Source organism: Oncorhynchus clarkii, chromosome 21 (assembly GCF_045791955.1).
Source record: "Oncorhynchus clarkii lewisi isolate Uvic-CL-2024 chromosome 21, UVic_Ocla_1.0, whole genome shotgun sequence".
NCBI lineage: Eukaryota > Metazoa > Chordata > Actinopteri > Salmoniformes > Salmonidae > Oncorhynchus > Oncorhynchus clarkii.
In genome coordinates, this window is record NC_092167.1 from 51974406 (window position 1) to 51997811 (window position 23406).

General features: G+C 43.6%; 1 protein-coding gene across 1 annotated transcript in view; it reads left to right on the plus strand.

The window, feature by feature from the left end:
• The window catches only part of LOC139379261 (atrial natriuretic peptide-converting enzyme-like), a 91808-nt gene that overhangs the window by 24534 nt on the left and 43868 nt on the right, over positions 1 to 23406 (plus strand). The window contains exons 4-5 of the mRNA XM_071122059.1: positions 2291 to 2504; positions 22387 to 22652. Coding sequence (XP_070978160.1) covers positions 2291 to 2504; positions 22387 to 22652 — 480 coding nt within the window. The remainder of the gene's footprint in view (positions 1 to 2290; positions 2505 to 22386; positions 22653 to 23406) is intronic.

Below are 23406 nucleotides of genomic sequence, written 5' to 3' on the forward strand. Positions count from 1 at the left end.
CATGACTGGGCAGTGAGCACATAGCCTCCCATAGTACATGACTGGGCAGTGAGCACATAGCCTCCCATAGTACATGACTGGGCAGTGAGCACATAGCCTCCCATAGTACATGACTGGGCAGTGAGCACATAGCCTCCCAAACTACATGACTGGGCAGTGAGCACATAGCCTCCCAAACTACATGACTGGGCAGTGAGCACATAGCCTCCCATAGTACATGACTGGGCAGTGAGCACATAGCCTCCCAAACTACATGACTGGGCAGTGAGCACATAGCCTCCCAAACTACATGACTGGGCAGTGAGCACATAGCCTCCCATAGTACATGACTGGGCAGTGAGCACATAGCCTCCCATAGTACATGACTGGGCAGTGAGCACATAGCCTCCCATAGTACATGACTGGGCAGTGAGCACATAGCCTCCCATAGTACATGACTGGGCAGTGAGCACATAGCCTCCCATAGTACATGACTGGGCAGTGAGCACATAGCCTCCCATAGTACATGACTGGGCAGTGAGCACATAGCCTCCCATAGTACATGACTGGGCAGTGAGCACATAGCCTCCCATAGTACATGACTGGGCAGTGAGCACATAGCCTCCCATAGTACATGACTGGGCAGTGAGCACATAGCCTCCCATAGTACATGACTGGGCAGTGAGCACATAGCCTCCCATAGTACATGACTGGGCAGTGAGCACATAGCCTCCCATAGTACATGACTGGGCAGTGAGCACATAGCCTCCCAAACTACATGACTGGGCAGTGAGCACATAGCCTCCCAAACTACATGACTGGGCAGTGAGCACATAGCCTCCCAAACTACATGACTGGGCAGTGAGCACATAGCCTCCCAAACTACATGACTGGGCAGTGAGCACATAGCCTCCCAAACTACATGACTGGGCAGTGAGCACATAGCCTCCCATACTACATGACTGGGCAGTGAGCACATAGCCTCCCATACTACATGACTGGGCAGTGAGCACATAGCCTCCCATACTACATGACTGGAAGTCTCTTTGGGTCTAAACATCTGATAAATGACCGGTTATTATCAACGGTTATCAATTATCATTATTATGCTCTAACATTTCTCTCCCCCTCTTTCCCCCCCTTTTTCTCTCCCCCCTCTCTCTCTCTCTCCCCCTCTCTCTCTCTCTCTCTCTCTCTCTCTCTACCCCTTTCTCTCTCTACCCCTTTCTCTCTCTCCTCTCTCTCCCCCTCTCTCTCCCCATGTCTCTCTCTCCCCCCTCTCTCTCCCCATGTCTCTCTCCCCCTCTTTCTCTCTCTCTCCTCTCTCTCCCCATGTCTCTCTCTCCTCTCTCTCCCCATGTCTCTCTCTCCTCTCTCTCCCCATGTCTCTCTCTCCCCATGTCTCTCTCTCCTCTCTCTCCCCATGTCTCTCTCTCCCCCTCTCTCTCCCCATGTCTCTCTCTCCTCTCTCTCCCCATGTCTCTCTCTCCCCCTCTCTCTCCCCATGTCTCTCTCCCCCTCTCTCTCCCCATGTCTCTCTCTCCCCCTCTCTCTCCCCATGTCTCTCTCTCCTCCCCCATGTCTCTCTCCCCATGTCTCTCTCCCCCTCTTTCTCTCTCTCCCCATGTCTCTCTCTCCTCTCTCTCCCCATGTCTCTCTCTCCTCTCTCTCCCCATGTCTCTCTCTCCTCTCTCTCCCCATGTCTCTCTCTCCCCATGTCTCTCTCTCCTCTCTCTCCCCATGTCTCTCTCTCCCCCTCTCTCTCCCCATGTCTCTCTCTCCCCTCTCTCTCCCCATGTCTCTCTCTCCCCCCTCTCTCTCCCCATGTCTATCTCTCCTCTCTCTCCCCATGTCTCTCTCTCCTCTCTCCCCCCTCTCTCTCCCCATGTCTCTCTTTCCCCATGTCTCTCTCTCCTCTCTCTCCCCATGTCTCTCTCTCCCCATGTCTCTCTCTCCCCCCTCTCCTCTCTCCTCCCCTCTCCTCTCTCTCCCCATGTCTCTCTCTCCCCATGTCTCTCTCCCCATGTCTCTCTCGCCTCTCTCTCCCCATGTCTCTCTCCCCATGTCTCTCTCTCCCCATGTCTCTCTCCCCATGTCTCTCTCTCCCCATCTCTCTCCCCTCTCTCTCCTCTCTCTCCCCATGTCTCTCTCCCCATGTCTCTCTCTCCTCTCTCTCCCCCTCTCCTCTCTCTCCCCATGTCTCTCTCTCCCCATGTCTCTCTCCCCATGTCTCTCTTTCCTCTCTCTCCCCATGTCTCTCTCTCCTCTCTCTCCCCATGTCTCTCTCTCCCCCTCTCTCTCCCCCCTACAGACTGTGTCCTGATCTCAGAAGCCCAGTGCACCATGCTTCCCTATAACCAGACGTCTCAGTCACCAGGGCTAGCGGTGGTGAGGGCCTCGGAGGTTGACATGTTTCTCAAGTTCTTTTCCTATTTACACCGGCTCGGCTGCTACAGACACATCATGCTGTTCGGCTGCACGCTTGCTCTACCAGAATGCATCACTCCACGCCACGGACAACCCAGGTAGGGGAGTGTGTGTGTGTTGGTACAGTGCTGTTACTTCTCCTAAATTACTATTTATTACCCCTCTCCTCCATATCACCATTCATATTATTATTACCCCTCTCCCCCTCTCCATTCATATTATTATTACCCCTCTCCCCCTCTCCATTCATATTATTATTACCCCTCTCCCCCTCTCCTCCTCTCCATTCATATTATTATTACCCCTCTCCCCCTCTCCCCCTCTCCATTCATATTATTATTACCCCTCTCCCCCTCTCCATTCATACTATTATTACCCCTCTCCCCCTCTCCATTCATATTATTATTACCCCTCTCCCCCTCTCCATTCATATTATTATTACCCCTCTCCCCCTCTCCATTCATATTATTATTATTACCCCTCTCCCCCTCTCCATTCATATTATTATTACCCCTCTCCTCCTCTCCATTCATATTATTATTACCCCTCTCCCCCTCTCCATTCATATTATTATTACCCCTCCCCCCTCCTCCTCTCCATTCATATTATTATTACCCCTCTCCCCCTCTCCATTCATATTATTATTACCCCTCTCCCCCTCTCCTCCTCTCCATTCATATTATTATTACCCCTCTCCTCCTCTCCATTCATATTATTATTACCCCTCTCCATTCATATTATTATTACCCCTCTCCCCCTCTCCATTCATATTATTATTATTACCCCTCTCCCCCTCTCCATTCATATTATTATTACCCCTCTCCTCCTCTCCATTCATATTATTATTACCCCTCTCCCCCTCTCCATTCATATTATTATTACCCCTCCCCCCTCCCCCTCTCCATTCATATTATTATTACCCCTCTCCCCCTCTCCATTCATATTATTATTACCCCTCTCCTCCTCTCCCCCTCTCCTCCTCTCCATTCATATTATTATTACCCCTCTCCCCCTCTCCATTCATATTATTATTACCCCTCTCCCCCTCTCCTCCTCTCCATTCATATTATTATTACCCCTCTCCCCCTCTCCCCCTCTCCATTCATATTATTATTACCCCTCTCCCCCTCTCCATTCATACTATTATTACCCCTCTCCCCCTCTCCATTCATATTATTATTACCCCTCTCCCCCTCTCCATTCATATTATTATTACCCCTCTCCCCCTCTCCATTCATATTATTATTACCCCTCTCCCCCTCTCCATTCATATTATTATTACCCCTCTCCTCCTCTCCATTCATATTATTATTACCCCTCTCCCCCTCTCCATTCATATTATTATTACCCCTCCCCCCCTCCTCCTCTCCATTCATATTATTATTACCCCTCTCCCCCTCTCCATTCATATTATTATTACCCCTCTCCTCCTCTCCTCCTCTCCATTCATATTATTATTACCCCTCTCCCCCTCTCCATTCATATTATTATTACCCCTCTCCCCCAATCCTCCTCCTCTCCATTCATATTATTATTACCCCTCTCCTCCTCTCCATTCATATTATTATTACCCCTCACCCCCTCTCCATTCATATTATTATTACCCCTCTCCCCCTCTCCATTCATATTATTATTACCCCTCTCCCCCTCTCCATTCATATTATTATTACCCCTCTCCTCCTCTCCATTCATATTATTATTACCCCTCTCCCCCTCTCCATTCATATTATTATTACCCCTCCCCCCTCCTCCTCTCCATTCATATTATTAATACCCCTCTCCCCCTCTCCATTCATATTATTATTACCCCTCTCCCCCTCTCCTCCTCTCCATTCATATTATTATTACCCCTCTCCTCCTCTCCATTCATATTATTATTACCACTCTCCATTCATATTTTTATTACCCCTCTCCCCCTCTCCATTCATATTATTATTACCCCTCTCCCCCTCTCCATTCATATTATTATTACCCCTCTCCCCCTCTCCATTCATATTATTATTACCCCTCTCCCCCTCTCCATTCATATTATTATTACCCCTCTCCTCCTCTCCATTCATATTATTATTACCCCTCTACCCCTCTCCCCCTCTCCATTCATATTATTATTACCCCTCTCCTCCTCTCCATTCATATTATTATTACCCCTCTCCTCCTCTCCATTCATATTATTATTACCCCTCTCCCCCTATCCATTCATATTATTATTACCCCTCTCCTCCTCTCCATTCATATTATTATTACCCCTCTCCCCCTCTCATTCATATTATTATTACCCCTCTCCCCCTCTCCATTCATATTATTATTACCCCTCTCCCCCTCTCCTCCTCTCCATTCATATTATTATTACCCCTCTCCCCCTCTCCTCCTCTCCATTCATATTATTATTACCCCTCTCCCCTCTCCTCCTCTCCATTCATATTATTATTACCCCTCTCCCCCTCTCCATTCATATTATTATTACCCCTCTCCTCCTCTCCATTCATATTATTATTACCCCTCTCCTCCTCTCCATTCATATTATTATTACCCCTCTCCCCCTCTCCCCCTCTCCATTCATATTATTATTACCCCTCTCCTCCTCTCCATTCATATTATTATTACCCCTCTCCCCCTCTCCCCCTCTCCATTCATATTATTATTACCCCTCTCCTCCTCTCCATTCATATTATTATTACCCCTCTCCCCCTCTCCATTCATATTATTATTACCCCTCTCCTCCTCTCCCCCTCTCCCCCTCTCCATTCATATTATTATTACCCCTCTCCCCCTCTCCATTCATATTATTATTACCCCTCTCCTCCTCTCCTCCTCTCCATTCATATTATTATTACCCCTCTCCCCCTCTCCATTCATATTATTATTACCCCTCTCCCCCAATCCTCCTCCTCTCCATTCATATTATTATTACCCCTCTCCTCCTCTCCATTCATATTATTATTACCCCTCTCCCCCTCTCCATTCATATTATTATTACCCCTCTCCCCCTCTCCATTCATATTATTATTACCCCTCTCCTCCTCTCCTCCTCTCCATTCATATTATTATTACCTCTCTCCCCCTCTCCATTCATATTATTATTACCCCTCTCCCCCTCTCCATTCATATTATTATTACCCCTCTCTCCCTCTCCTCCTCTCCATTCATATTATTATTACCCCTCTCCTCCTCTCCATTCATATTATTATTACCCCTCTCCCCCTCTCCATTCATATTATTATTACCCCTCTCCTCCTCTCCTCCTCTCCATTCATATTATTATTACCCCTCTCCCCCTCTCCATTCATATTATTATTACCCCTCTCCCCCTCTCCATTCATATTATTATTACCCCTCTCCCCCTCTCCATTCATATTATCATTACCCCTCTACCCCTCTCCTCCTCTCCATTCATATTATTATTACCCCTCTCCCCCTCTCCATTCATATTATTATTACCCCTCTACCCCTCTCCCCCTCTCCATTCATATTATTATTACCCCTCTCCTCCTCTCCATTCATATTATTATTACCCCTCTCCCCCTCTCCATTCATATTATTATTACCCCTCTCCCCCTCTCCATTCATATTATTATTACCCCTCTACCCCTCTCCTCCTCTCCATTCTTATTATTATTACCCCTCTCCCCCTCTCCATTCATATTATTATTACCCCTCTCCCCCTCTCCATTCATATTATTATTACCCCTCTCCCCCTCTCCATTCATATTATTACCCCTCTCCTCCTCTCCATTCATATTATTATTACCCCTCTCCCCCTCTCCATTCATATTATTATTACCCCTCTCCCCCTCTCCATTCATATTATTATTACCCCTCTCCCCCTCTCCCCCTCTCCATTTATATTATTATTACCCCTCTCCTCCTCTCCATTCATATTATTATTACCCCTCTCCCCCTCTCCATTCATATTATTATTACCCCTCTCCCCCTCTCCCCCTCTCCATTCATATTATTATTACCCCTCTCCCCCTCTCCATTCATATTATAATTACCCCTCTCCTCCTCTCCATTCATATTATTATTACCCCTCTCCCCCTCTCCATTCATATTATTATTACCCCTCTCACCCTCTCCCCCTCTCCATTCATATTATTATTACCCCTCTCCCCCTCTCCTCCTCTCTATTCATATTATTATTACCCCTCTCCCCCTCTCCATTCATATTATTATTACCCCTCTCCTCCTCTCCATTCATATTATTATTACCCCTCTACCCCTCTCCCCCTCTCCATTCATATTATTATTACCCCTCTCCTCCTCTCCTCCTCTCCATTCATATTATTATTACCCCTCTCCCCCTCTCCATTCATATTATTATTACCCCTCTCCCCCAATCCTCCTCCTCTCCATTCATATTATTATTACCCCTCTCCTCCTCTCCATTCATATTATTATTACCCCTCTCCTCCTCTCCTCCTCTCCATTCATATTATTATTACCCCTCTCCCCCTCTCCATTCATATTATTATTACCCCTCTCCCCCTCTCCCCCTCTCCATTCATATTATTATTACCCCTCTCCCCCTCTACATTCATATTATAATTACCCCTCTCCTCCTCTCCATTCATATTATTATTACCCCTCTCCCCCTCTCCATTCATATTATTATTACCCCTCTCCCCCTCTCCCCCTCTCCATTCATATTATTATTACCCCTCTCCCCCTCTCCTCCTCTCTATTCATATTATTATTACCCCTCTCCCCCTCTCCATTCATATTATTATTACCCCTCTCCTCCTCTCCATTCATATTATTATTACCCCTCTACCCCTCTCCCCCTCTCCATTCATATTATTATTACCCCTCTCCTCCTCTCCTCCTCTCCATTCATATTATTATTACCCCTCTCCCCCTCTCCATTCATATTATTATTACCCCTCTCCCCCAATCCTCCTCCTCTCCATTCATATTATTATTACCCCTCTCCTCCTCTCCATTCATATTATTATTACCCCTCTCCTCCTCTCCTCCTCTCCATTCATATTATTATTACCCCTCTCCTCCTCTCCATTCATATTATTATTACCCCTCTCCCCCTCTCCATTCATATTATTATTACCCCTCTCCCCCTCTCCATTCATATTATTATTACCCCTCTCCCCCTCTCCATTCATATTATTATTACCCCTCTCCTCCTCTCCTCCTCTCCATTCATATTATTATTACCCCTCTCCCCCTCTCCATTCATATTATTATTACCCCTCTCCCCCAATCCTCCTCCTCTCCATTCATATTATTATTACCCCTCTCCCCTTCTCCTCCTCTCCATTCATATTATTATTACCCCTCTCCCCCTCTCCTCCTCTCCATTCATATTATTATTACCCCTCTCCCCCTCTCCATTCATATTATAATTACCCCTCTCCTCCTCTCCATTCATATTATTATTACCCCTCTACCCCTCTCCCCCTCTCCATTCATATTATTATTACCCCTCTCCTCCTCTCCATTCATATTATTATTACCCCTCTCCCCCTCTCCATTCATATTATTATTACCCCTCTCCTCCATATCACCATTCATATTATTATTACCCCTCTCCCCCTCTCCCCCTCTCCATTCATATTATTATTACCCCTCTCCCCCTCTCCATTCATATTATTATTGCCCCTCTCCTCCTCTCCATTCATATTATTATTACCCCTCTCCCCCTCTCCTCCTCTCCATTCATATTATTATTACCCCTCTCCCCCTCTCCCCCTCTCCATTCATATTATTATTACCCCTCTCCCCCTCTCCATTCATATTATTATTACCCCTCTCCTCAATATCACCTTCATATTATTATTACCCCTCTCCCCCTCTCCCCCTCTCCATTCATATTATTATTACCCCTCTCCCCCTCTCCATTCATATTATTATTACCCCTCTCCCCCTCTCCATTCATATTATTATAACCACTCTCCTCCTCTCCATTCATATTATTATTACCCCTCTCCTCCTCTCCATTCATATTATTATTACCCCTCTCCCCCTCTCCATTCATATTATTATTACCCATCTCCCCCTCTCCAGTCATATTATTATTACCCCTCTCCCCCTCTCCATTCATATTATTATTACCCCTCTCCTCCTCTCCTCCTCTCCATTCATATTATTATTACCCCTCTCCTCCTCTCCTCCTCTCCATTCATATTATTATTACCCCTCTCCTCCTCTCCATTCATATTATTACCCCTCTCCCCCTCTCCCCCTCTCCATTCATATTATTATTACCCCTCTCCTCCTCTCCCCCTCTCCATTCATATTATTATTACCCCTCTCCCCCTCTCCATTCATATTATTATTACCCCTCTCCTCCTCTCCATTCATATTATTATTACCCCTCTCCCCCTCTCCATTCATATTATTATTACCCCTCTCCACCTCTCCATTCATATTATTATTACCCCTCTCGCCCTCTCCATTCATATTATTATTACCCCTCTCCCCCTCTCCATTCATATTATTATTACCCCTCTCCCCCTCTCCCCCTCTCCATTCATATTATTATTACCCCTCTCCTCCTCTCCATTCATATTATTTTTTACCCCTCTCCCCCTCTCCATTCATATTATTATTACCCCTCTCCCCCTCTCCCCCTCTCCATTCATATTATTATAACCCCTCTCCTCCTCTCCCTTCATATTATTATTACCCCTCTCCTCCTCTCCATTCATATTATTATTACCCCTCTCCCCCTCTCCATTCATATTATTATTACCCCTCTCCCCCTCTCCATTCATATTATTATTACCCCTCTCCTCCTCTCCATTCATATTATTATTACCCCTCTCCCCCTCTCCATTCATATTATTATTACCCCTCTCCTCCTCTCCATTCATATTATTATTACCCCTCTCCCCCCTCCATTCATATTATTATTACTCCTCTCCCCCTCTCCATTCATATTATTATTACCCCTCTCCATTCATATTATTATTACCCCTCTCCTCCTCTCCTCCTCTCCATTCATATTATTATTACCCCTCTCCCCCTCTCCATTCATATTATTATTACCCCTCTCCTCCTCTCCTCCTCTCCCTTCATATTATTATTACCCCTCTCCCCCTCTCCATTCATATTATTATTACCCCTCTCCCCCTCTCCATTCATATTATTATTACCCCTCTCCCCCTCTCCCCCTCTCCATTCATATTATTATTACCCCTCTCCCCCTCTCCATTCATATTATTATTACCCCTCTCCTCCTCTCCTCCTCTCCATTCATATTATTATTACCCCTCTCCCCCTCTCCATTCATATTATTATTACCCCTCTCCCCCAATCCTCCTCCTCTCCATTCATATTATTATTACCCCTCTCCCCCTCTCCCCCTCTCCATTCATATTATTATTACCCCTCTCCCCCTCTCCCCCTCTCCATTCATATTATTATTACCCCTCTCCCCCTCTCCATTCATATTATTATTACCCCTCTCCTCCTCTCCCCCTCTCCCCCTCTCCATTCATATTATTATTACCCCTCTCCCCCTCTCCATTCATATTATTATTACCCCTCTCCTCCTCTCCTCCTCTCCATTCATATTATTATTACCCCTCTCCCCCTCTCCATTCATATTATTATTACCCCTCTCCCCCAATCCTCCTCCTCTCCATTCATATTATTATTACCCCTCTCCTCCTCTCCATTCATATTATTATTACCCCTCTCCTCCTCTCCTCCTCTCCATTCATATTATTATTACCCCTCTCCTCCTCTCCATTCATATTATTATTACCCCTCTCTCCCTCTCCATTCATATTATTATTACCCCTCTCCCCCTCTCCATTCATATTATTATTACCCCTCTCCTCCTCTCCTCCTCTCCATTCATATTATTATTACCCCTCTCCCCCTCTCCATTCATATTATTATTACCCCTCTCCCCCTCTCCATTCATATTATTATTACCCCTCTCCCCCTCTCCTCCTCTCCATTCATATTATTATTACCCCTCTCCCCCTCTCCATTCATATTATTATTACCCCTCTCCCCCTCTCCTCCTCTCCATTCATATTATTATTACCCCTCTCCCCCTCTCCCCCTCTCCATTCATATTATTATTACCCCTCTCCCCCTCTCCATTCATATTATTATTACCCCTCTCCCCCTCTCCATTCATATTATTATTACCCCTCTCCTCCTCTCCATTCATATTATTATTACCCCTCTCCCCCTCTCCATTCATATTATTATTACCCCTCTCCCCCTCTCCTCCTCTCCATTCATATTATTATTACCCCTCTCCCCCTCTCCATTCATATTATTATTACCCCTCTCCCCCTCTCCTCCTCTCCATTCATATTATTATTACCCCTCTCCTCCTCTCCATTCATATTATTATTACCCCTCTCCATTCATATTATTATTACCCCTCTCCCCCTCTCCATTCATATTATTATTACCCCTCTCCCCCTCTCCATTCATATTATTATTACCCCTCTCCCCCTCTCCATTCATATTATTATTACCCCTCTCCCCCTCTCCATTCATATTATTATTACCCCTCTCCTCCTCTCCATTCATATTATTATTACCCCTCTACCCCTCTCCCCCTCTCCATTCATATTATTATTACCCCTCTCCTCCTCTCCATTCATATTATTATTACCCCTCTCCTCCTCTCCATTCATATTATTATTACCCCTCTCCCCCTATCCATTCATATTATTATTACCCCTCTCCTCCTCTCCATTCATATTATTATTACCCCTCTCCCCCTCTCATTCATATTATTATTACCACTCTCCCCCTCTCCATTCATATTATTATTACCCCTCTCCCCCTCTCCTCCTCTCCATTCATATTATTATTACCCCTCTCCCCCTCCCCTCCTCTCCATTCATATTATTATTACCCCTCTCCCCCTCTCCATTCATATTATTATTACCCCTCTCCTCCTCTCCATTCATATTATTATTACCCCTCTCCTCCTCTCCATTCATATTATTATTACCCCTCTCCCCCTCTCCATTCATATTATTATTACCCCTCTCCTCCTCTCCATTCATATTATTATTACCCCTCTCCCCCTCTCCATTCATATTATTATTACCCCTCTCTCCCTCTCCTCCTCTCCCCCTCTCCCCCTCTCCATTCATATTATTATTACCCCTCTCCCCCTCTCCATTCATATTATTATTACCCCTCTCCTCCTCTCCTCCTCTCCATTCATATTATTATTACCCCTCTCCCCCTCTCCATTCATATTATTATTACCCCTCTCCCCCAATCCTCCTCCTCTCCATTCATATTATTATTACCCCTCTCCTCCTCTCCATTCATATTATTATTACCCCTCTCCTCCTCTCCTCCTCTCCATTCATATTATTATTACCCCTCTCCTCCTCTCCATTCGTATTATTATTACCCCTCTCCCCCTCTCCATTCATATTATTATTACCCCTCTCCCCCTCTCCATTCATATTATTATTACCCCTCTCCTCCTCTCCTCCTCTCCATTCATATTATTATTACCCCTCTCCCCCTCTCCATTCATATTATTATTACCCCTCTCCCCCTCTCCATTCATATTATTATTACCCCTCTCTCCCTCTCCTCCTCTCCATTCATATTATTATTACCCCTCTCCTCCTCTCCTCCTCTCCATTCATATTATTATTACCCCTCTCCCCCTCTCCATTCATATTATTATTACCCCTCTCCCCCTCTCCATTCATATTATTATTACCCCTCTCCCCCTCTCCATTCATATTATTATTACCCCTCTACCCCTCTCCTCCTCTCCATTCATATTATTATTACCCCTCTACCCCTCTCCTCCTCTCCATTCATATTATTATTACCCCTCTCCCCCTCTCCATTCATATTATTATTACCCCTCTACCCCTCTCCCCCTCTCCATTCATATTATTATTACCCCTCTCCCCCTCTCCATTCATATTATTATTACCCCTCTACCCCTCTCCTCCTCTCCATTCTTATTATTATTACCCCTCTCCCCCTCTCCATTCATATTATTATTACCCCTCTCCCCCTCTCCATTCATATTATTATTACCCCTCTCCCCCTCTCCATTCATATTATTATTACCCCTCTCCTCCTCTCCATTCATATTATTATTACCCCTCTCCCCCTCTCCATTCATATTATTATTACCCCTCTCCCCCTCTCCATTCATATTATTATTACCCCTCTCCCCCTCTCCCCCTCTCCATTCATATTATTATTACCCCTCTCCTCCTCTCCATTCATATTATTATTACCCCTCTCCCCCTCTCCATTCATATTATTATTACCCCTCTCCTCCTCTCCATTCATATTATTATTACCCCTCTCCCCCTCTCCCCCTCTCCATTCATATTATTATTACCCCTCTCCCCCTCTCCCCCTCTCCATTCATATTATTATTACCCCTCTCCCCCTCTCCATGCATATTATTATTACCCCTCTCCTCCTCTCCATTCATATTATTATTACCCCTCTACCCCTCTCCCCTCTCCATTCATATTATTATTACCCCTCTCCTCCTCTCCATTCATATTATTATTACCCCTCTCCATTCATATTATTATTACCCCTCTCCTCCATATCACCATTCATATTATTATTACCCCTCTCCCCCTCTCCCCCTCTCCATTCATATTATTATTACCCCTCTCCCCCTCTCCATTCATATTATTATTACCCCTCTCCTCCTCTCCATTCATATTATTATTACCCCTCTCCCCCTCTCCTCCTCTCCATTCATATTATTATTACCCCTCTCCCCCTCTCCCCCTCTCCATTCATATTATTATTACCCCTCTCCCCCTCTCCATTCATATTATTATTACCCCTCTCCCCCTCTCCTCCTCTCCATTCATATTATTATTACCCCTCTCCCCCTCCCCTCCTCTCCATTCATATTATTATTACCCCTCTCCTCCTCTCCATTCATATTATTATTACCCCTCTCCTCCTCTCCATTCATATTATTATTACCCCTCTCCCCCTCTCCCCCTCTCCATTCATATTATTATTACCCCTCTCCTCCTCTCCATTCATATTATTATTACCCCTCTCCCCCTCTCCATTCATATTATTATTACCCCTCTCTCCCTCTCCTCCTCTCCCCCTCTCCCCCTCTCCATTCATATTATTATTACCCCTCTCCCCCTCTCCATTCATATTATTATTACCCCTCTCCTCCTCTCCATTCATATTATTATTACCCCTCTCCCCCTCTCCATTCATATTATTATTACCCCTCTCCCCCTCTCCATTCATATTATTATTACCCCTCTACCCCTCTCCTCCTCTCCTTTCATTTTATTATTACCCCTCTCCCCCTCTCCATTCATATTATTATTACCCCTCTCCCCCTCTCCATTCATATTATTATTACCCCTCTCCTCCTCTCCATTCATATTATTATTACCCCTCTCCCCCTCTCCATTCATATTATTATTACCCCTCTCCCCCTCTCCATTCATATTATTATTACCCCTCTCCCCCTCTCCATTCATATTATTATTACCCCTCTCCCCCTCTCCCCCTCTCCATTCATATTATTATTACCCCTCTCCTCCTCTCCATTCATATTATTATTACCCCTCTCCCCCTCTCCATTCATATTATTATTACCCCTCTCCTCCTCTCCATTCATATTATTATTAACCCTCTCCCCCTCTCCCCCTCTCCATTCATATTATTATTACCCCTCTCCCCCTCTCCATGCATATTATTATTACCCCTCTCCTCCTCTCCATTCATATTATTATTACCCCTCTACCCCTCTCCCCCTCTCCATTCATATTATTATTACCCCTCTCCTCCTCTCCATTCATATTATTATTACCCCTCTCCATTCATATTATTATTACCCCTCTCCTCCATATCACCATTCATATTATTATTACCCCTCTCCCCCTCTCCCCCTCTCCATTCATTTTATTATTACCCCTCTCCCCCTCTCCATTCATTTTAGTATTACCCCTCTCCTCCTCTCCATTCATATTATTATTACCCCTCTCCCCCTCTCCTCCTCTCCATTCATATTATTATTACCCCTCTCCCCCTCCCCCCCTCTCCATTCATATTATTATTACCCCTCTCCCCCTCTCCATTCATATTATTATTACCCCTCTCCTCCATATCACCTTCATATTATTATTACCCCTCTCCCCCTCTCCATTCATATTATTATTACCCCTCTCCCTCTCTCCATTCATATTATTATTACCCCTCTCCCCCTCTCCATTCATATTATTATTACCCCTCTCCCCCTCTCCATTCATATTATTATTACCCCTCTCCTCCTCTCCTCCTCTCCATTCATATTATTATTACCCCTCTCCTCCTCTCCTCCTCTCCATTCATATTATTATTACCCCTCTCCTCCTCTCCATTCATATTATTATTACCCCTCTCCCCCTCTCCCCCTCTCCATTCATATTATTATTACCCCTCTCCTCCTCTCCCCCTCTCATTCATATTATTATTACCCCTCTCCCCCTCTCCATTCATATTATTATTACCCCTCTCCTCCTCTCCATTCATATTATTATTACCCCTCTCCCCCTCTCCATTCATATTATTATTACCCCTCTCCACCTCTCCATTCATATTATTATTACCCCTCTCCCCCTCTCCATTCATATTATTATTACCCCTCTCCATTCATATTATTATTACCCCTCTCCCCCTCTCCATTCATATTATTATTACCCCTCTCCTCCTCTCCATTCATATTATTTTTACCCCTCTCCCCCTCTCCATTCATATTATTATTACCCCTCTCATCCTCTCCATTCATATTATTATTACCCCTCTCCCCCTCTCCATTCATATTATTATTACCCCTCTCCCCCTCTCCATTCATATTATTATTACCCCTCTCCTCCTCTCCATTCATATTATTATTACCCCTCTCCCCCTCTCCATTCATATTATTATTACCCCTCTCCCCCTCTCCATTCATATTATTATTACCCCTCTCCCCCTCTCCATTCATATTATTATTACCCCTCTCCTCCTCTCCTCCTCTCCCTTCATATTATTATTACCCCTCTCCCCCTCTCCATTCATATTATTATTACCCCTCTCCCCCTCTCCATTCATATTATTATTACCCCTCTCCCCCTCTCCCCCTCTCCATTCATATTATTATTACCCCTCTCCCCCTCTCCCCCTCTCCATTCATATTATTATTACCCCTCTCCCCCTCTCCATTCATATTATTATTACCCCTCTCCTCCTCTCCATTCATATTATTATTACCCCTCTCCTCCTCTCCATTCATATTATTATTACCCCTCTCCCCCTCTCCATTCATATTATTATTACCCCTCTCCCCCTCTCCATTCATATTATTATTACCCCTCTCCTCCTCTCCATTCATATTATTATTACCCCTCTCCTCCTCTCCATTCATATTATTATTACCCCTCTCCCCCTCTCCATTCATATTATTATTACCCCTCTCCCCCTCTCCATTCATATTATTATTACCCCTCTCCTCCTCTCCATTCATATTATTATTACCCCTCTCCTCCTCTCCTCCTCTCCATTCATATTATTATTACCCCTCTCCTCCTCTCCATTCATATTATTATTACCCCTCTCCCCCTCTCCATTCATATTATTATTACCCCTCTCCTCCTCTCCATTCATATTATTATTACCCCTCTCCCCCTCTCCATTCATATTATTATTACCCCTCTCCCCCTCTCTATTCATATTATTATTACCCCTCTAGCTAGCTAACAGTGCACTTTAACTTGAAATGAAAATGACTTTGTCAAAATTTGAAACGTGTAATATCTGAAAATGTCGCTTGCTAGTCTATCTTACCCGGTTCCATCATGGTTGGACACTTCTCTCTGTTCCGGATGCCATGGTTGCCCTCTAGTTTGAAGATGGAATCCTGAGACAGGTGTTTTTTCCATCTCTTTAGCTATCATACTCTAATTCCACTGATTTAAAAACTCGGTCCTCCAGCAAGTGTAGAGCAACACTGATGCAGTTCTACTACGTGATATCTTTAAAAAGTAGCATTAGACAGGATGACCTACATATACTCACCAGCTCTCATTATAGACAGAAACGTTCTATATGGCAGACCCAACCAAACCTATATCTCTGCATGTCCAGCCCACTCAGTATCTCAGCCAATCATGGCCGTGATGTTGAATTGGCGACTCCTGACTCGGCACAGAGTTTCCTGAAAAGGGTCACGATTGAATATGGCAACTTTCAGAATGAATCAAACCACTTTTACATGTTTTATTTGACAATATATTTGTTGTGTAAAGTCTCTCCAAACCAGTATTTTTTTATTGTTCATAAATACTTTTCGTAATAATATATATATAACGTACATCGGAGTATTTAAAAAATCTACCAATTGGTGCTGAACAGGAGACAAATATGTGTGTGTTTCCATGGCTTCCTGTCATTGATCCCTAATATTCTGAACATTTCTCTGCATATTGTCTAGTGAGTCTGTCCAGAAAACTCTTATTAAATGTACACCAAATTTAAAAGGGCTTTAAATCAATGTGCTAAAACCATCAAAACTCCACGAGAAAATCTGTTGGCCTGCAAGTGGGAGGGTTTTCAGCGGTTTTATTGCATCTATTCAGCACCAATGACTGAGAATTGCAGAGGAAAGGCGTACATTTCCTAAGTCTGAATTGGGCCCTAAGTCATTCTATTTGTCCTTTTATATATCATTCTATGGGGTCAATTTTGGCTGGTCTTAAGCCATTTGTCAAATGCTCCTCTTTGATCTGCAGTGCTTTTCTATTTCCAAAACGTCGCGCCAGGATTGGTCACCTGTCTTATATGAGCTTTCACTGAGGTGGGATGTGTGGCAATATCTGCGGTGTGTCCTTAAAAAAACGTGCCAAATCCCAATTTCAGTATGTTTAAGGCCAACCGAAAACTGTTATCAGTTGGTTTTGACTGCAGCAGCAACCTGTCATGAGGCACAGTACCCATAACTCACATCATAACTCACATAGAACAGAAGAGATGGTTTTTATTTGTGCCCGTTAAGCTCGTATTTGTTTTTTTTCATTTGGTTAAATACCAAGTAGAAGCCCTCCTCTGAATTATGTTTTGTTCACGTAGATATGATCTGTTAATATTATTAACAGATTATCAGATTAACAAATATTAACAGATCATGTTGGGGAGGAACAAACCAGTGAGGAGACAAGCCCTTTATCTACCGAATTTATTTCAGCCACCACCTCTATTGGGGTGTAGAAACCCCTCCATAGAGATGGACTGGGAGATGACACCCCTCCATGGAGATGGACTGGGAGATGACACCCCTCCATAGAGATGGACTGGGAGATGACACCCCTCCATGGAGATGGACTGGGAGATGACACCCCTCCATGGAGATGGACTGGGAGATGACACCCCTCCATAGAGATGGACTGGGAGATGGCACCCCTCCATAGAGATGGACTGGGAGATGACACCCCTCCATAGAGATGGACTGGGAGATGGCACCCCTCCATAGAGATGGACTGGGAGATGGCACCCCTCCATAGAGATGAACTGGGAGATGACACCCCTCCATAGAGATGGACTGGGAGATGGCACCCCTCCATAGAGATGGACTGGGAGATGACACCCCTCCATAGAGATGGACTGGGAGATGACACCCCTCCATAGAGATGGACTGGGAGATGGCACCCCTCCATAGAGATGGACTGGGAGATGACACCCCTCCATAGAGATGGACTGGGAGATGGCACCCCTCCATGGAGATGGACTGGGAGATGACACCCCTCCATGTAGATGGACTGGGAGATGACACCCCTCCATAGAGATGGACTGGGAGATGACACCCCTCCATAGAGATGGACTGGGAGATGGCACCCCTCCATAGAGATGGACTGGGAGATGGCACCCCTCCATAGAGATGGACTGGGAGATGACACCCCTCCATAGAGATGGACTGGGAGATGGCACCCCTCCAGTGTCCAGTGATATCAAGTTATTTTTCTGTATGCTTGTTTTCGGTTTGGTTGGATAACAACAACAACAAAAATCCATTACAGTAATATCCCCTGCTCTAATGACAGCTGGTTCAACAGCGTGCTGCCTTCCTTATCCTGGCAATGCATTAGCCAATGAGCCTGTCCATAACAGCTTTCTAAATGCTCTACTGGTTGAGGCTTTTGCATAATTCACAAAGCAATACTCCATTCAGCTTGTATCCATCCCCAAAGAGCTGTTACCAAAGACCCTCTCCTCCGAACATATCATGTTATTATTCAGTCCTATAATACAGTATCAACAGTAGTCCTAGACTATATCATGTTATTATTCAGTCCTATAATACAGTAGTCCTAGACTATATCATGTTATTATTCAGTCCTATAATACAGTATCAACAGTAGTCCTAGACTATATCATGTTATTATTCAGTCCTATAATACAGTATCAACAGTAGTCCTAGACTATATCATGTTATTATTCAGTCCTATAATACAGTAGTCCTAGACTATATCATGTTATTATTCAGTCCTATAATACAGTAGTCCTAGACTATATCATGTTATTATTCAGTCCTATAATACAGTAGTCCTAGACTATATCATGTTATTATTCAGTCCTATAATACAGTATCAACAGTAGTCCTAGACTATATCATGTTATTATTCAGTCCTATAATACAGTATCAACAGTAGTCCTAGACTATATCATGTTATTATTCAGTCCTATAATACAGTAGTCCTAGACTATATCATGTTATTATTCAGTCCTATAATACAGTAGTCCTAGACCATATCATGTTATTATTCAGTCCTATAATACAGTATCAACAGTAGTCCTAGACCATATCATGTTATTATTCAGTCCTATAATACAGTATCAACAGTAGTCCTAGACTATATCATGTTATTATTCAGTCCTATAATACAGTATCAACAGTAGTCCTAGACTATATCATGTTATTATTCAGTCCTATAATACAGTATCAACAGTAGTCCTAGACTATATCATGTTATTATTCATTCCTATAATACAGTAGTCCTAGACTATATCATGTTATTATTCAGTCCTATAATACAGTAGTCCTAGACTATATCATGTTATTATTCAGTCCTATAATACAGTATCAACAGTAGTCCTAGACTATATCATGTTATTATTCAGTCCTATACTACAGTATCAACAGTAGTCCTAGACTATATCATGTTATTATTCAGTCCTATAATACAGTAGTCCTAGACTATATCATGTTATTATTCAGTCCTATAATACAGTAGTCCTAGACTATATCATGTTATTATTCAGTCCTATAATACAGTATCAACAGTAGTCCTAGACTATATCATGTTATTATTCAGTCCTATAATACAGTAGTCCTAGACTATATCATGTTATTATTCAGTCCTATAATACAGTAGTCCTAGACTATATCATGTTATTATTCAGTCCTATAATACAGTATCAACAGTAGTCCTAGACTATATCATGTTATTATTCAGTCCTATAATACAGTAGTCCTAGACTATATCATGTTATTATTCAGTCCTATAATACAGTAGTCCTAGACTATATCATGTTATTATTCATTCCTATAATACAGTATCAACAGTAGTCCTAGACTATATCATGTTATTATTCAGTCCTATAATACAGTAGTCCTAGACTATATCATGTTATTATTCAGTCCTATAATACAGTATCAACAGTAGTCCTAGACTATATCATGTTATTATTCAGTCCTATAATACAGTATCAACAGTAGTCCTAGACTATATCATGTCATGTCATTCCTGCTTACAAGCAAAAACTAAAGCAGAAAGCACCAGTGACTCGCTCAATAAGAAAGTGGTCAGATGATGCGGATGCTCAGCTACAGTAATGTTCTACTAGCACAGACTGGAATATGTTCCGGGATTCATCCAATGGCATTGAGGAGTACACCACATCAGTCACTGGCTTCATCAATAAGTGCATTGAGGACGTCGTCCCCACAGTGACCTTACGTACATACCTTAACCAGAAGCCATGGATTACAGGCAACATCCGCACTGAGCGGAACATCCCCACGGAGTGGGACTCTCCCGGACGCTTATAAGAAATCCCGCTATGCCCTCAGACGAACCATCAAACAGGCAAAGCGTCAATACAGGACGAAGATTGAATCCTACTACACCGGCTCTGATGCTCGTCGGATGTGGCAGAACTTGCAAACTATTATGAACTATAAAGTGAAGTACAGCCATGAGCTGCCCAGTGAAACGAGCCTAACAGACGAGCTAAATTATGCGTGCTTCGAGGCAAGCAACACTGAAGCATGTATGAGAGCACCAGCTGTTCCGGACAACTGTGTGATCACTCTCTCCGTAGCCGATGCGAGCAAGGCCTTTAAACAGGTCAACATTCTCAAGGCCAGAGGCGCAGAATGATTACCAGGATGTGTACTCCGAGCATGCACTGACCAACTGGCAAGTGTCTTCACTGACATTTTCAACCCGTCCCTGACCAAGTCTGCAATAACATGTTTCAAGCAGACCACCATGTGCCCAATAACATCAAGGTATCCTGCTGAAATGACTACCGACGCGTAGCACTCACATCTGTAGCCATGAAGTGCTTTGAAATGCTGGTCATGGCTCACATCATCACCATTATCCCAGAAACCCTAGACCCACTCCAATTTGCTTACCGCCCCAACAGATCCACAGTCTCTATTGCACAATCTCTATTGCACTCCACACTGCCCTTTCCCACCTGGACAAAAGGAACACCTATGTGAGAATGCTATTCATTGACTACACAGCTCAGTGTTCAACACAATAGTGCCCTCAAAGCTCATCAATAAGCTAAGGACCCTGGGACTAAACACCTCCCTCTGCAAATGGATCCTGGACTTCCTGACGGGCCGCCCCCAGGTGGTAAGGGTACGTAACAACACAACTGCCACGCTGATCCTCAACACTGGGGCCCCTCAGGGGTGCATGCTCAGTCCCCTCCTGTACTCCCAGTTCACCCATGACTGCATGGCCAGGCACGACTCCAACACCATCATTGAGTTTGCTGTTATATGCCTCCCGAGTGGCGCAGTGGTCTGTGCCACTAGAGATCCTGGTTCGAGTCCAGGCTCTGTCGCAGCTGGGTCAGGGAGAGGTTGAATATGTCAGTGGAGACACTTGCCAGTTGGTCCGACACATGCTTTGAGTACACCTCCTAGTAATCTGTCTGTGGCTTTGTGAATGTTGACCTGTTTAAAAGTCTTGCTCACATCGGCTACCGAAAGTGTTATCACACAGACGTCCAGAACAGCTGGTGCTGTCATGCATGCTTCAGTGTTGTTTGCTTCAAAGCTATCGTAAAAAGCATTTAGCACGTCTGAAAGGTTCACGTCAATGGGCAGCTCTGGGTTTCCTGTAAATACATTAATTTAAATTGACAAAAGTGTCACTATTCACTGCACTTCTCCCGAACCATTAAATTCACATTCCAATCTAAAAAACGATCTATTCATGGCAGATCATACCTATTATACAAATATATACATCTGACCAGCAGTAGGGGGCACAAGGGGTAACGGAGTTGTTGCCCTCACTTAGACGTCTTTGTCCAAATTAAAACCTTCACCTGCTTTTTTTTGCTACCTTTTCTTTGCTTGATCACAGAGGGGAGGCTATTCCACAGACTAACGCCTGTATAGAAAAACCTGCTCCTCGCAGGACTGTTGACTCTTGGGATTTTACCAGACATATCACTAGCTCTGCTATTGTAACTGTGTTGGTTATAGACCATGTCAATGTGGTTTATCATGTAACCTGGGGCACGATCATTTAAGTGATATCCTCTGGGTCCACATTGTACAATTTGTTGTATATGTCTCTTACCCAAAATGAATTCAATTCAATTAAAATGCGTTGGGTTTGTTATTAAAAATAACTCCTTAGGACGTCCTGTGAAGTCAACGCCATCTTTTGTAAGGATATAGTACTGCAGCTGATACATTTCTCTCTCCTTTTCTCTTTTTCTATTCTCTCTCTCCCTCTCTAGACGTGTCGTCCTACCCTGTCAGTCGTTCTGTGAGTCGGCCAGAGAGGGCTGTGGACCCGTCCTCCAGCTGTTCAATGCATCATGGCCTGACTTCCTGCGATGCTCCCAGTTCACCAACAACACTTCCGGGTTGCATGGGTTGTCGTCCATGGCAATGCAAGCCGAGTCGGGGGTCAGCCCAGGTACAGGGGTTAACTCCGCACTCCTCAGCCCCAACTCCATCCCTTCCAGCTGCTACTCTCCCAGACAGGTCAAAGGCAAACCATGTGAGTCAGAACATGCTTGTTCACTATATACACACTATATACACACTATATACGCACTATATACACACTATATACGCACTATATACACACTATATACACACTATATACACACTATATACACACACTCTATACACTATATACAAACTATACACACTATATACACTATATACACACTATATGCACTATATACACACTATATACACACTATACACACACTATATACACTATATACACACTATATACACACTATATACACACTATACACACACTATACACACTATATACACTATATACACACTATACACACACTATATACACACTATATACACACTATACACGCTATACACACTATATACACTATATACACACTATACACACTATATACACACTATATACACACTATACACACTATATACACACTATATACACACTATATATACACTATATATACACTATACACACTATACACACTATATCACTATATACCCACTATATAAACACTATATACACTATATACCCACTATATACACACTATATCACTATATACCCACTATATAAACACTTTATACACACTATATCACTATATACCCACTATATACACACTATATACACTATATACCCACTATATACATACTATATACCCACTATATACACACTATATACACACTATATCACTATATACCCACTATATACACACTATATCACTATATACCCACTATATACACACTATATCACTATATACCCACTATATACA